We start from the raw sequence: 14,905 nt of genomic DNA, 5'->3' as shown, positions 1-14,905 counted from the left end.
TTTATTATCCCTGTACTGTGACATCACTGTGTTTATTATCCCTGTACTGTGACATCACTGTGTTTATTATCCCTGTACTGTGACATCACTGTGTTTATTATCCTGTACTGTGACATCACTGTGTTTATTATCCCTGTACTGTGACATCACTGTGTTTATTATCTCTGTACTGTGACATCACTGTGTTTATTATCCTGTACTGTGACATCACTGTGTTTATTATCCCTGTACTGTGACATCACTGTGTTTATTATCCCTGTACTGTGACATCACTGTGTTTATTATCCCTGTACTGTGACATCACTGTGTTTATTATTCCCTGTACTGTGACATCACTGTGTTTATTATCTCTGTACTGTGACATCACTGTGTTTATTATCTCTGTACTGTGACTATCACTGTGTTTATTATTCCCTGTACTGTGACATCGCTGTGTTTATTATCTCTGTACTGTGACATCACTGTGTTTATTATCTCTGTACTGTGACATCACTGTGTATATTATCCCTGTACTGTGACATCACTGTGTTTATTATCCCTGTACTGTGACATCACTGTGTTTATTATCCCTGTACTGTGACATCACTGTGTTTATTATTCCTGTACTGTGACATCACTGTGTTTATTATCCCTGTACTCGTGACATCACTGTGTTTATTATCCCTGTACTGTGATATCACTGTTTATTATCCCATGTACTGTGACATCAGTGTTTAACTTGTGGTTGGATATTATCAGGTGTATTATCCATGCTTAGTGACATAACTGTAAGAATTATTGTGGTGTTTATGTGCTGTGACATTGCTGCATTTACTATGCCTGTACTGGGACTTGACTTGTCTTAGCAAATATCTTTGAAATGGAATGCAGTACAAAACTAAAAAAGGGATTGACAAACCCATACGAACAAGCCTACAGAAGCACCAGATCCAATCCATCGCACTGTTTTCCTGGCTACCACCACAGGTCACGTGGAGGGAATCCCAGTGAGGTCAGCGCTGACGTCTGCACCACGCTGGGCTGCGTTTTACGAACAGAGACTACACGCGCTGCCCCATCCCACGTTGAATGCTGAAGGTCTGCACACAGGCACTCACAACGAGCAGAACTTACGGGACTGCGAAGGGGGAGAGAAAACTTCTTGAGAGGTAAGCGCCGCGAGAGTACCGAAGAACACGCGGGACGCCGCGTCTAGGTACACCGGCCTGAAGTCGTTTCACCCCTGTATGCAAGTCCTTCATTTTATGTTTGGTGCCGCAACTTGTGAACACACGACCTCACTGGATATGTGAGGATCAGACTTTGCTTTATATACAAGTCCTCTATCACTAGTTTGGTGCCGGCACTTTGTAGTTCTGCCTCACTAGAGGAATTGACTTCTAGTTCTATCTCCTCGGTTTGGTGCTCGCCACTGTTCACTTCATGGATTACTACTAAGGCTGACTCCATCAATTTTATTGGGTCAACCATTGTCATAGAGACATTGATTCAACATAGAGTCCCAATTATATTTTCTAATACATTTTTTAATAACTTACTTTTTAAATAACATATTTTTAAGAATGGAAGAGTGACAATCCCACAATACTATACTGATATATATATATTTGACGTTTCGGCTCACAAGAGCCTTCCTCAAGCCTCAAGTCGCAAGACTTTCCATAATATGGGTGAATAAACTACTGCTGATTTTATCACTATTTTGGAGTGCAGTCCTACTTCTTCGTTTCCTATATATATATATATATCGATGTCAGGATGTTATTTATCTAATTGTGAAACTCAGACCTGACGGATTTTACCTTAGTTCATGTATGCTGCTATGTTTAATTTTTGAACATTTTATTCTATTTATGTTCAAAAATTAAGTGCCTGCTAATAATTTGTTAAACAGTACCTATATCCAGTATACAAGATGCAGCAGTTGCTGGGAACTAGTGCTTTAGGCCTCTTTCAGACGGGCGTTGCGGGAAAATGTGCGGGTGCGTTGCGGGAACACACAATGATTTTTCCGCGCGAGTGCAAAACATTGTAATGCATTTTGCACTTGCGTGAGAAAAATCGGCGCATGTTTGGTACCCAAACCTGAACTTCTTCACAGAAGTTCGGGCTTGGGATCGGTGTTCTGTAGATTGTATTATTTTCCCTTATAACATGGTTATAAGGGAAAATAATAGCATTCTGAATACAGAAATAGCGCTGGAGGCGTTAAAAAAATATAAAAAATAATTTAACTCACCTTAGTCCACTTGATCGTGTAGCCCGCCATCTCCTTCTGTCTTCATCTTAGCTCTGTGTAGCAACAGGACCTGTGGTGACGTCACTCCGGTCATCACATGATCCATCACCATGGTAAAAGATCATGTGATAGATCATGTGATGACTGGAGTGACGTCACCACAGGTCCTGTTGCTACACAGAGCTAAGGTGAAGACAGGAGATGCCGGCTTCGCGATCAAGTGGATTAAGGTAAGTTCAATTATTATTATTTTTTTTTTTAACCTCTCCAGCGCTATTGTACTATGCATTTTGTATTCAGAATGCTATTATTTTCCCTTATAACCATGTTATAAGGGAAAATAATAATGATCGGGTCTCCATCCCGATTGTCTCCTAGCAACCGTGCATGAAAATCGCACCGCATCCGCACTTGCTTGCGGATGCTTGCAATTTTCACGCAACCCCATTCATTTCTATGGGGCCTGCGTTACGTGAAAAACGCACAAAAAGGGGCATGCTGAGATTTTCACGCAACACACAAGTGATGTGTGAAAATCACCGCTCATGTGAACAGCCCCATAGAAATGAATGGGTCGGGATTCAGTGCGGGTGCAATGCGTTCAACTCGCCCGTGTGAAAGGGGCCTTAAGGTGTCCCAGTGGTTCCTCTGCCAAATAGGAATATACTAGTACTAGCACAGTGGGCAGCCCAGTGACAGATTTTGCATCAGGGTCTAGGAACTTCAACTTACTCTTCTAATTGGAGCTGTATTTTATGGAGGGCATTGGCTGCAACTTATAGGGCATCTGTCAGCAGATCTTGTACCTATGACACTGGCTGACCTGTTACATGTGCACTTGGCAGCTGAAGGCATCTGTGTTGGTCCCATGTTCATATGTGCCCGCATTGCTGAGAATTTTTTTTTATGTATGCAAATGAGCCTCTAGGAGCAGCAGGGGTGTTGTTATTACACCTACAGCCTCTGCTCTCTCTGCAACTGCCAGGCCCTCTGCACTTTGATTGACAGGTCCAGGCCGTGAAAATGTCATCACTTTCTGGCCTGTCAATCAAAGTGCAGAGGATGCAGCAGTTGCAGAGAGAGCAGAGCCTGTAGGTGTAACAGCAACGCCTCCATTGCACCTAGAGGCTCATTTGCATATATAAAAACTTAATTTTTCTCAGCAATGCGGGCACATATGAACATAGGACCAACACAGATGCATACCTCCCAACCTAATAAAAATTGAAAAAAAGAGGGACAATCAGTGTGGCACACGTAGCCATGTCTCTAACTATGCCCAAAGTATTACTATACACACCCAGTCCCCTTAATACCCCCACATAGTAATTATTACTCCTTTGTGCCAGCACACAGTAGTAATGCCCAAACTGTTCCCTCTTCACAGTAATAATGCCCACATGTGGCCCTGACAGTAGTTATGCCCATATATCCCCCTTAACAATAGTAATGCCCACATTCTGCCCCCTTTACAGTAATTATGGCCAGATATGTGCCCCCTTCACAGTTCCTATGCCCAGATATGCCCCTTCACAGAAGTTATGCCCAGATATGCCCCATCACAGCAGTTATGCCCAGAGTTGTGCCCTCACAATAGTTATGCCCAGATATGTGCACCCTTCACAACTGTTATGCCCAGATGTGTCCCCTTCATAGTAGTTATGTCCACATATGTGTCTCCTCACAGTAGCTATGTCCAGATATGTGCCCCTTTACAGTATTTATGCCCAGATATGTACCCCATTCACAGTTGTTATGCCCAGATATTCCCCCTAACAGCAGTTATGCCCAGATATACCCCCTAACAGCAGTTTTTCCCAGATGTGTCCCCTCACAATAGCTATGCCCAGATATGTGATCCCTCACAGTAGTTATGCCCAGATATGTGCCCCCTTCCCAGGAAGTAAAAAAAAAAAACCTGTAAAACAGTAAATACTCACCTAGTTCCTCCAATGATCACAGCACCCCATAGCAGCAGCAGGCAGGATACAGTTACACATCGCGCTTGCAGTGTAGGAGAAGCACAGAGGCTGATTCCTGGCCTGCACCGCTCCTCCTACACTGCCAGCGGCGCAATGTTTGACAGTACATCGTGCTGCTACTGGGGAGCGCCGGCAGCCAAGAGGAATGGTGAGTGGGGAGCGGATGGGTCCCTGCATCACCTGAGAGCGGGACATAACTCAGTTGTTACGGGCCCGCGGGATAGCCACTGAAATCCAGGACTGTCTCGCTGAATCCGGGATGGTTGAGAGCAGGGGTGCACCACCAATGAGGCCAGGTGAGGCGATAGCCTCAGGTAGGATCAAGAGGGGGGGGGGGGCAGTGGAAGGACCATGGGCAATAAGCGCTTTAATTTTGGCAAAGGTGTTTGGTTAAGAAATTGGCATGGGGGGCGCCATTTCAGTTTTTACCTCAGGCAGCAGAAAGGCTAGGTGCACCCCTGGTTGAGAGGTATGCAGATGCCTTCAGATGCCAAGTGCACATGAGACAGGTCAGCCAGTTTCATAGGTAGAAGGCTGCTGACAAATTAGGGGAACTTGGCTTTCTCTGTTCTGTAGCCTGATATTGTCATAGTCAGGGATAACAATCACTCCATCAGATCTATTATTGATCAACTGAAATCTGATCTGACCCGTGCCTTCACGGAGTCCTTTTCATCTATACAACATGTGCCTTCCCCCCCAAAATGCCTGGTCAGCCCAGCTATGTAGTCACATGACTTAAAACCACCCCATGTAGTCCCATTCTCCGTTCCTCCTGGAGTAATCAATTCTGTCGCACACATATCAATGACAATGTTCCCTAACAAGCACCATAAAGTTTTGTGACAATCCATTTCCATACACAATATGAAAATGAGAAGGCTGGTTTTTTTTCTTCTTTTTTTTCAAATAAAAATTACGGCAAAAACAAGTAACCAGTTGAACGTATTTATTTAGTTCCTCGATGCCATAAAACCTGTTATTAGAAATGAATGCTGCAATTATGCGCTAGGCTAAATTACATAGTGCTAAAAGTACAGAGGAGGTAAGGAGCTTTTGTTCGTTATGACAGCTCCAAATCTCACTCTGCAGAAAGATAAAGACACAGACAACATAGAAAAGTGTCAAAACTTTACATCATCTGCAGTTCAAAAAGAAGCAAGTAACTTTCCCGCAATTAAAATTTAAGAGAATACAGGGGCTCTGAAATATCAAGACGCTAGGAAAAAAATAGCGCAATTGCTTAGGATGAAATGGTAGACGACGTTTGTTCTGTATTTAGTACAGGGTCTCGTGTTTAGAGGTTTGAAAATACCTTTTTATATACCAGGATAAGAGCAAATACTGAGTAAGTAAAGGGGGGTCCCCATGTTCACGGCCCTCAACTATTAGGCATATTGGACAGCGGCTACAAAACAAGAAAGTCTCAAAAGCCCATTGATTTTAATCGCAACTGTGTAATGCCCAACATGACCTGTGGAGGCACTGCAGGAACATTACACAGTTGTTGTGGTATTACCACTCAGTTTGAACTAAAAGTAATTATCCAAAGTGGACAACCCCTTTAATGCATTGTTTGATTTTGCTCAAGCACAGACAGCAGGGTGGCCAGATGGCGGCAGATGAATCATCCAATGATACAATGGTAAATGGTGTATATCTATGGCCGGTGGTGCTAAATTTTTTATAAAATCTTGGATATTAATATAGAATATGACAAGGCTATGAAAAAAGGGCTTTCAGCCAACAGTTGCCTTATGTGTATGACCAGCTCCACTACTATGGGAAGACAGCTCAAAATTAGAATTTAAAGGGGTTGTCTCATTTATACAACCCCTTTAAATACATTATATTAGGTCATAATGGCATTACAGTAGGAGGGTCCAATGCATGAGACCCTCATTTATGAGCCAGACCGAACAGCAGTTGCAAAGCACATCTACTGCTCTTGCAAAGTCAACGCAACCATTTATTGGAATTGCCGATATGTAATACCACATTTCTCCTGTAGTGGCCACTGCAGGAGAAATGAGCACCCATGCTGAGACTTCCAGGCAATGACAGCTGTTCTTTGGGGGTTAGATAAGCTAGACAAATGAGGATCGGTAAATCAGTGCCCATAAACTTCCCATAAAACTAATTCTTAGAAGAGATTTTCCAGATAAGACAATCTCTTGTGATTTTAAAAAAAAAAATTAAGGGGGGGGGGGGGGGGGGGTTTCCCCAGGCATTTATACTAAAGACCTAACCCCTGGTCGATAGGGGTCGGACACCAGTGACACCCGCTGATCAGCTGTTTGACAAGGCACCGGCGCTCGCAGTAGCACCGCGGTCTTCTTTCAGCTCACCAAGCACAGCGCCGTACATTGTATTGTGGCTGTGCCTGGTATCACAGCTCATCCCCATTCACTTCAATGGGGCTGAGCTGCGCCTAGGCCAAGTAATCGATGAACGTAATGTCACATGGCCTGGGCTAGGCTGTAAGAAGGCCATGGCGCTACTGCAGGCACCGGTGCCTTCACAAACAGCTGATCGGCAAGGGTCCTGGGTGTTGTACCTCCATCGATCAGCCTCGGAAAACCCCTTTAATTGATTTGGTATTGTAGGATCTGTAGACTCTGAAATAAAAAGCTAAAACAATTTCCAGACTGTCAGAAGACAGGATTAAAGGGGGTGTCCGCCTGGACCTTTTGGTTCTACAATTATTTATGCTGTAATTCCTAGAACTACTGTATATCTGTTGAACGGCATTCATGTCTTACTTATTGTACTGACAAGAATGGGATACCTTCTGTCCTGGTTTGTTGTATTATCTCAACCCCTGTGGATATTCCTCTTTACTCACCTCCCGCCTCTTTTTTCCCCTTTACCTGTTGTTTCTATTGTTCTTAGTTAAAACCAATGAAAACATTGTTAAAAAATATATATATAAAAAATTTGATCAATACTTACCTGGCTGATCCTGCACCAGTGCTTCAAATCTCCCGGTTGGGATCTGTTTACCCGACCAGAGCAGTGATGTCACATTAGCAATATGTGACTGCTGCAGACAATCATTGGTCTCAGTGGTGCACCAAAGAAATCCGTTACTGGCTACAGTAGTTTTGGTTTTGTCATCAGCTGGTAAACAAATCCCACCCAGCAGAACAAACGCGGTGGTGTGGGATCTGCCAAGTAAGTAATAATCACTTCTTCTGTTTATTTGGCTGCAGCAGTGACGTCCCATCAACAGTATGTGACTGCTGCAGCCAATCATTGTCCCCAGTGGTACACCAAAGATTACATGTTGTCATCAGCCAGTAAACAAATCCCAGCCAGCATAACAGGAGTGATGGTGCGAGATCTGCCAGGTAAGTAATTATTACTTCTTCTGTTTATTCGGCTGTAGCAGAGACGTCATGTCGACAGTGTGTGACTGCTGCAGCCAATCACTGGCCTCAGTGGTGCACCAAAGAGGTCAGCGATTGGCTGCAGTGATCACATGTTGTCATCAGCCAGTAAACAAATCCCGGCCAGCATAACAGGAGTGATGGTGCGAGATCTGCCAGGTAAGTAAATATTACTTCTTCTGTTTATTCGGCTGCAGCAGAGACATCATGTCGACAGTATGTGACTTGAATACTGCAGCCAATCACTGGCCTCAGGGGTGCACCAAAGAGGTCAGCGATTGGCTGCAGTGATCACATGTTGTCATCAGCCAGTAAACAAATCCCAGCCAGCATAACAGGAGTGATGGTGCGAGATCTGCCAGGTAAGTAAATATTACTTCTTCTGTTTATTCGGCTGCAGCAGAGACATCATGTCGACAGTATGTGACTTGAATACTGCAGCCAATCACTGGCCTCAGGGGTGCACCAAAGAGGTCAGCGATTGGCTGCAGTGATCACATGTTGGCATTAGTCAGGAAACAAATCTTGCCTGGCAGAACAACAGAGATCTGCCAGGTAAGTAATGATCACTTCTTTGATCCTATGTGCCTCCTAAATCTGGATAACCCCTTTAAAGCACATATTTATAGTATGTTCTCTCTAAAACGTAAAAATAATGTTTTAATATGACATTTCTGTTTGTCCGATGTGATGTACCATTGCATTCTATTTTTATTGTGTTTATTTAGTTTAGTAAATTGCAAAGGAAACGAAAATGTGCAATCATACAATCAAATAAATGTTTCACTTTAACATTTTCAAGTCTTTTTGGCCATAAACGTGCAACTTCCCATAAAACGAATTCGTTTACTCACCCGTCTCCCTCGCAGGCCACAGAATTTTTTATTTATTTAGTTTCTATCCCTTTTGTTTCCTCTTTGCCATCGTGTATAATTTGTCAGTCACAGAGGCTGTACTTTTCTAATTAAGGCACAGTCGCACTATTTACATTAGCCTCACCATCCACTTTTGATAATTGTCTTATACCCAAGAGAGTAGACATTATAAGTGACCTTTGAACTGTGAGCAATTAATTGCACAAAGTGCTGTACTGCTCAGTCTGTAATAGGCTGAACATTAAAGGGATTATCCCATGATTAATGTAAACATGAAAGTCATATAGTCCATGGCAACCTCTTTCTAACAAAGCTAGAACCAGCCCTGTACCTCACATGGATCCAGAGATCTCCCCATTCATTGCTCTGATAGATTTATATCAAGATGGAAGCTCAGGGGGTGTGTCCTTTCTCAGGGGGTGTGTCCTTTCTCAGGGGGTGTGTCAGTGGCCTACTGCCAATATAGGCAGACCATGCTGTTGCTATGGGGCCCGTGGCACGGAGAGGCCCGCAGAGCATGAAAGGCCCCGCCCCTACTTCTACTCTGTGCAAGACAAAGTTCATTCATGGCCCGCCCACTTGTGTTCTCCCCGCCCCCCTGGCGTTGACGCGATCCCTTCCTGTCTGACCTCCAGGCAGCGGGCTCCCAGGCACTGCCTCTGCTCTCTACTGCGACCCTGACCAATCAGCATTTAGCAGCGCAAAGATCCTGCTGCTGATTGGCCAGTGTATCACTGGCAGGCAGCAGCAGGAGCAGGCTGAGGAACGGCATGGCAGACTATCCTCTGCTCTCAGTGCGTGCTGCCCGCCATCTGCCTCGGGCCCTTGGCGCTCAATTCAGCCAGTGAGTGCAGTGCAGCCCCGGCCCAGACTGAAGGACCGCTCCGGACCCTCTGTAATCTCAAAAGAAGGTCTTGCCGGACTGTCTGTAAGACCCCATATACATTAGATTGGTGGTGGATCTTTCTGTCATGGGTGAGGTCTGCCATCAAAACGTTAATGCCTGTAGCCAGCCCAATACTTGTATTAGTCAGGGGTAGATTTGGCGATTGTGGCGCCCCAAGATAACTTATATCTAGGGCTCTAATCACAGACATTCAGTATATACCTACCTCCTGCAAACTATCTGCTGATGTGCTCCACACACAGTACAATGCCCCCTTATGTGCCCTGCACACAATATAATGCCCCCTTATGTGCTCCTCACACAGCATAATGACCTCTTTATGTGCACCCAACATAAAATGGTGCCCCCTTATGTGTCCCCAACACAATACACTGCCTCTTTATGTGCACCCAACATAATATGGTGCCCCTTTATGTGCCCCCAATACAATCTGGTGCCCCTTATGTGTCCCCAACACAATATGATGGCTTCTTTTGTGCACTCAACACAATATTGTGCCCCCTTATGTGCCCCTCGCACAGTATAATGCTCCTTATGTGCCAGTCGCACAGTGAAGGACCGCTCCGGACCCGGGTCACCGAACACCAGACACGGGCAGAATAAACTCACCCAGGTAGTGTGCCACAGTAAGAGCGTCACTTTTAATAAAGGGGGGCTGGAGGAGTAGGAGGAAAGCTCACTGTCCTTCTAAGTAGGTTCATAGAGGACCCAGAAGAAGTGTGCTCACCTCCTACTCCCCCCCCCCCCCCCCCTCCTGAGTCCTCTATGACGAAGGTTTGCCGAAACGTGCGTTGGGGCTGGCGCCATCCCGGTGGAGACACAGCATGGGTAACTGTTCTTTGTCCCTTATATGTATTTGATACACTAATGCACTTGCACTTTATTTGATTTGGTTTTGTATATCAATATGGCCAATTTTTGAACTTTGTATCTGCTGTGTCTTCCTCCAGGTGATGTCGCCTTTCCCTGTGCGGATGTCTTTTAATTATGTATTTAATCCTGGAATAAAGTTTTGTATTTGATTTGCAAGCGGTCTGGTATTGCTTTATAGGTATTTAAGTTATTATACCATAGGCTTTTTTATGATACGTTAATTTTTGGGGCTTCTTGGTTGTTGAATCTTCTATGAGCCACGATGGGAACGAGCCTCGCTAGCATCGCGGGTGACGCTAGGCCGGCTCATTTCTGACGCGGCCTGTTTTTGGCTGCACCCCTCATTTGGTCCACATCCGCGGTGCCTGGGCATTTTGGGGGCCTAATAGGGGTTAGATAGCCCCTTTAACCCTTAGGATACCAGAGGTTTTTAAAAAAAATCATTTTCTTTTTTCTATGTATAGGTTTTTTATGTTTAAATAGTGCAAAAATAAATTAATATGGGGGCTCATATTTTGCGGGATGAACTGTAGTTTTTATTGATATCATTTTGGGGTGAGTCTGACTTTTTGATCACATTTTATTAAATTTTTTTGGGGTAAGAGAAGTGATTAAAAAAAGGGGGTTGGTAGAAAAGGGGCTTTAGCACAGTGGAAACAGGCAGGAGGAGCGATGTGTATGAAGGCTCCTGCCCTGCACTCGCTCAGCTGTGCTCGCATACATATCGTGCCCTGTGTCCACTGTCCTGTGCCCACTCTGCTAAAGCCTGACATAGCCCATCTGTGCCCGGCTTTACCAAAGCAGACAGGCAGGAGCAGTGATGTGTGCTGTACATGGCTCCCTGCAGCCCCAGTGAGATCCTTACTGCCATACAGCACTGTCATATCAGTGGTGTATCAGAGTACAGATAATTAAAAGTTGGTTAATAAAAAAATATAAAATAAAATAAAAGATTTATCCCTAACGGTTTCAGTAGGTCATGTATACATTTATTTATTGGCAAATGGGGGAGTGGCAGGGGAGGAGCCAGGACAGGAGGTGGGATGGGCCAGGGGTGGGTAGTGGGTGGGGTTATGGGGCCTAGTGATTTCTATGTATGCCCCTGGGGTGTGTCCTTTCTACTGCGGCTGGTGGCAGTTGAAAGATGGAACTGAGCATGTGCTTCCATCTCAGAGAGCAGGACAGAGAAATTAGAAAAAGAGCAAATGCAGTACGCCGCCCTGCAGGGTGAGGTGAATGGTGAGGTCACAGGGGTAGTTACTAACCGAGGGTGGTTATAGTACTCACAGTCTTTTATATACCCTGGGCAGACGTACAGCAGTAATGGAGAGGCTGGCACAGGGGACCTCTGGGGCACTCTCTGTGTATAGGGACCAGGACTGATGGTAGGTGAGGTGCCCTGGATGTTGCAGGTTTGTTTAATGTTCCGGTGGCAAGATCCCTTTAAATCCGTGACGCCAGTGCCGGTAATGATTGATGGTAGGAATAATTGAGGAACACGATGTTGTGGTGAACCAGAACTTCCTTTTACTGGAACAATTAACTATTTACAGTCTTTTGTTCAAAGTTCCATAGGTCAGTGATAGTAACATGCAGGCTTTACATCAATTGGCAGGTACAATGTTCTTGCAAGATACGCAGAGGGTTAAACACTTACAGATCAGGCTGCACTTTCCTCAGAATCCTGTCTGTCTTTATCCCAAGGCCCGTATGCCCTATTGCTGGCTTTATCCTTGGTTAGGGAAAACTTCCTCAGGTATATGTCTCCTTGCTTTAAATAGATCCTTCTGCCCTTCAGCTCTCAGGTTGGCTGGAATCACTTTTGCTCTGCACTGTACTTTGTAGGAACTTAGTTTCTCTCAGGAGGCAAACCCTTCTCCTGGTGGCAGCTTCTGAGCTTACTTTGCTCAGCACCCTCAGGCAGGCTGCACTGACTAGCCTCCTGGACTATACTCCACTGCACTAACTCTTTCCCGTCTGGGCCTAACTATATATACTATGGGTTCCCTAGCTCCCTCTACTGTCTAGGAGGAGGAACTACCCCTAACAGGCCTGATACAGGAGATAACAGGGAAAATCACATAAAACATCATATAAAATACAATGATCATGTTCCACAGGAGGTGGACAATAACGTGGCCATATTGACCCTTGTATAGTGCCCATATTTACCTAGTGGGACACTACACAAACAGCAGGTGGCGCTATACAAAATAGATGTCAGTGAATAGCTCCCTGTCTATAGTAAATCTCCCCATTCATTGCTCAAATAATCCTGTTAGATTTCTTTCAAGCTGGCAGTTTAGGGTGGAGTGTGCTTTCTCAGAGGACATGTCCGGTCTGCTGCAGCTTCCGTCTCAGTTAGCAGGACAGAGAAATTAGAAAAAGAGCGAACAGCAGGTGGCGCTATACAGATAGAATTCATTGCATAACTCAGTGGCTATAAGACATTTTTAATTACATGCAATTACAAAAGTATTCCGATCCAGGTGCTCATTTGAAAACTGTAGAATATTATTCATGGGACAACCCATTTGAGCTCAGAGCTGCACATTTAGGCCTCATGCAATCTACCAGATTTTTGGTCCACATCCGCTTCACATTTTTTGCGGATTGAATGCAGACCCATATTTGTGTCCTGTCCGTATCCGTATTTCTGTTTCACAAAAAAATAAATAGAACATATCCTAGATCTTGTCCATTTCGTGGACAAAAATGGGCATTTTTAGCATAGGGCGGGATGTGCGGAACGGAAAAATTGTGAAACACACAGACAGTATCCGTGTTTTGTGGGATCCGTTATTTTAGGATTGCAAACTGGATACAGTCATGTGCATGAGGCCATATCAACATTTACTTGGAAATAAGATTTTACAAGATTACTTGCTGTTGAGTGTTACACGTATGTGATTATACTGTATACGGAAATGACTCCGCGTGCATTCCGTTTCCGTATGTCCACAAGTCCGTTCCGCAAAAAAATAGAACATGTCCTATTTTTGTCCGTTTTGTGGACAAGGAAAGGCATTGTTACAATGGATCTGCAAAAAAACTTAAGCAGACGTCACACGGAAGTCATCCTTTTTTTATGGATCTTTGTTTTGCGGACCGCAAAATACATACGACCGTGTGCATGAGCCCTTAACCTCATGTTTAGCTAGAAGTACAGTCTCAATATGGAGTCTTATGTCATTTTGAGTGCCATACGTTAAAAATTGGACATAACAGGGAGAATGTGCAGTCAAAGTTCCCAGTGCCCCCCTTTTCATCCATTCTGCCATGGATCCATTGATTTCAGGTCTAATCTGCATTCATCGAGAATGGACGCTACTGGCTAGCTCTACTACATCTAATATATATCTGATCCTGCAGGCAATTAACGAGGGATGCAACAAAAGAGAGTATGACAGCGTTAGAGCACATAGATCTGCACAGGGGCTGTATACACAAAGCGGTATTTTTTTTTCTTAATCAAGGCTATTGGCAAAGTTACATCATTTTTTATTTTAGATGCATTGAAGCAAAACATAACGTAGACCTAACAACTCTATGGACGCTATATGTTCTGGTGTATCTAACTATACTGCAGTGCCGATTGTGTATTTTATTTCTCTTTTTCTTTTCTAATTCTCCAGCAATAGGCTTCAAGACATATTTGTCTCGGATATGACATGCACTTCCTTAAGATACAATTCTATGGCATAAACCTGAGAATCTCTCACATCCCCCATCTGAACCGGACACATCCCCGAGGATCCCAGCTACCAGCCGCTCTGACATAAACGCACAGTTTGATCACTCGGAGTAGACATGCATATTTTATGGCATCAAAGTCTCCACGTCACCTGCGGCTTTCCTCCCAGACCTTCCTGGCTCAGACTCTTTATTTAGACCCAGAACAATTGGCTTATGAAGGGCACGCTTATAAGAGTCTTCAGCTCATTTACCTGACAGCACTTGTCACCTTGCTGGTCTCCTGCAGCGGCCCGCTTGACTCAGTCTCCGCTCTTCGGCGGAAGGACTGTCGATTTTGCACTTGTCTTAAGACGCTGCTTTTTATCTCTAGTAGCGTGGACATCTTGGCTGCCCTGTAGATGAAAGGAGAGAAATTAATGAGTTCAATCATTTACAGCAAACACCGATATTATTATTATTTGCACTGTGCAGCCTTTTCAAAGAGAAGTCTCATTATTTTTTAATGGAACTTTAAAGCCTTTTTAGTATGATCCATAAGTTAGGCTAGTTTCACATCTGCAGCTGTCCTCTCCGACAGGCTGTACCGACATAGAATGATGGGAATCGGCCAGACAAAAAACCATTGCGTGCAGCAATCTTTGTCCGATGATTCCTGGCATCTTTGCCAGGTAGCGTCTGGATCTCTGTTGGACCCCATTATAGTCAATGGGGTCCTGCGAGCAGGCGGCAGATCCGGACAACTGTTTCGGCATAGACCATCTTGCCGGAGAAGACAGCTGCAGCTATGAAGCTAGCCATACTCTTGGCCTATCAGTTCTCATTTTTCAGCAGTCTCTCCCAGTAGAGTATAAACCTTAAAAGGGTTGTCCAGGTTTGATATATTTTTCATAAATACCACCCCATCTCCACCAGACCTTGGAAGAGAAGCATATTTACCCTCTCCC

The 14,905-nt window shown here is 44.4% G+C and overlaps 1 protein-coding gene across 1 annotated transcript in view; it reads right to left on the bottom strand.

Moving 5' to 3' along the window:
* Positions 1–14,343, bottom strand: part of BAIAP3 (BAI1 associated protein 3) — a 164,128-nt gene extending 149,785 nt beyond the window's left edge. The window contains exon 1 of the mRNA XM_044304069.1: positions 14,213–14,343. Coding sequence (XP_044160004.1) covers positions 14,213–14,343 — 131 coding nt within the window. The remainder of the gene's footprint in view (positions 1–14,212) is intronic.
* Between the last annotated feature and the right edge of the window lie 562 nt (positions 14,344–14,905).

This window comes from Bufo gargarizans, chromosome 8 (assembly GCF_014858855.1).
Source record: "Bufo gargarizans isolate SCDJY-AF-19 chromosome 8, ASM1485885v1, whole genome shotgun sequence".
Taxonomy (NCBI): domain Eukaryota; kingdom Metazoa; phylum Chordata; class Amphibia; order Anura; family Bufonidae; genus Bufo; species Bufo gargarizans.
Note: the sequence above shows the minus strand (reverse complement) of the source record. Positions and strands in the feature narration are given on the sequence as shown.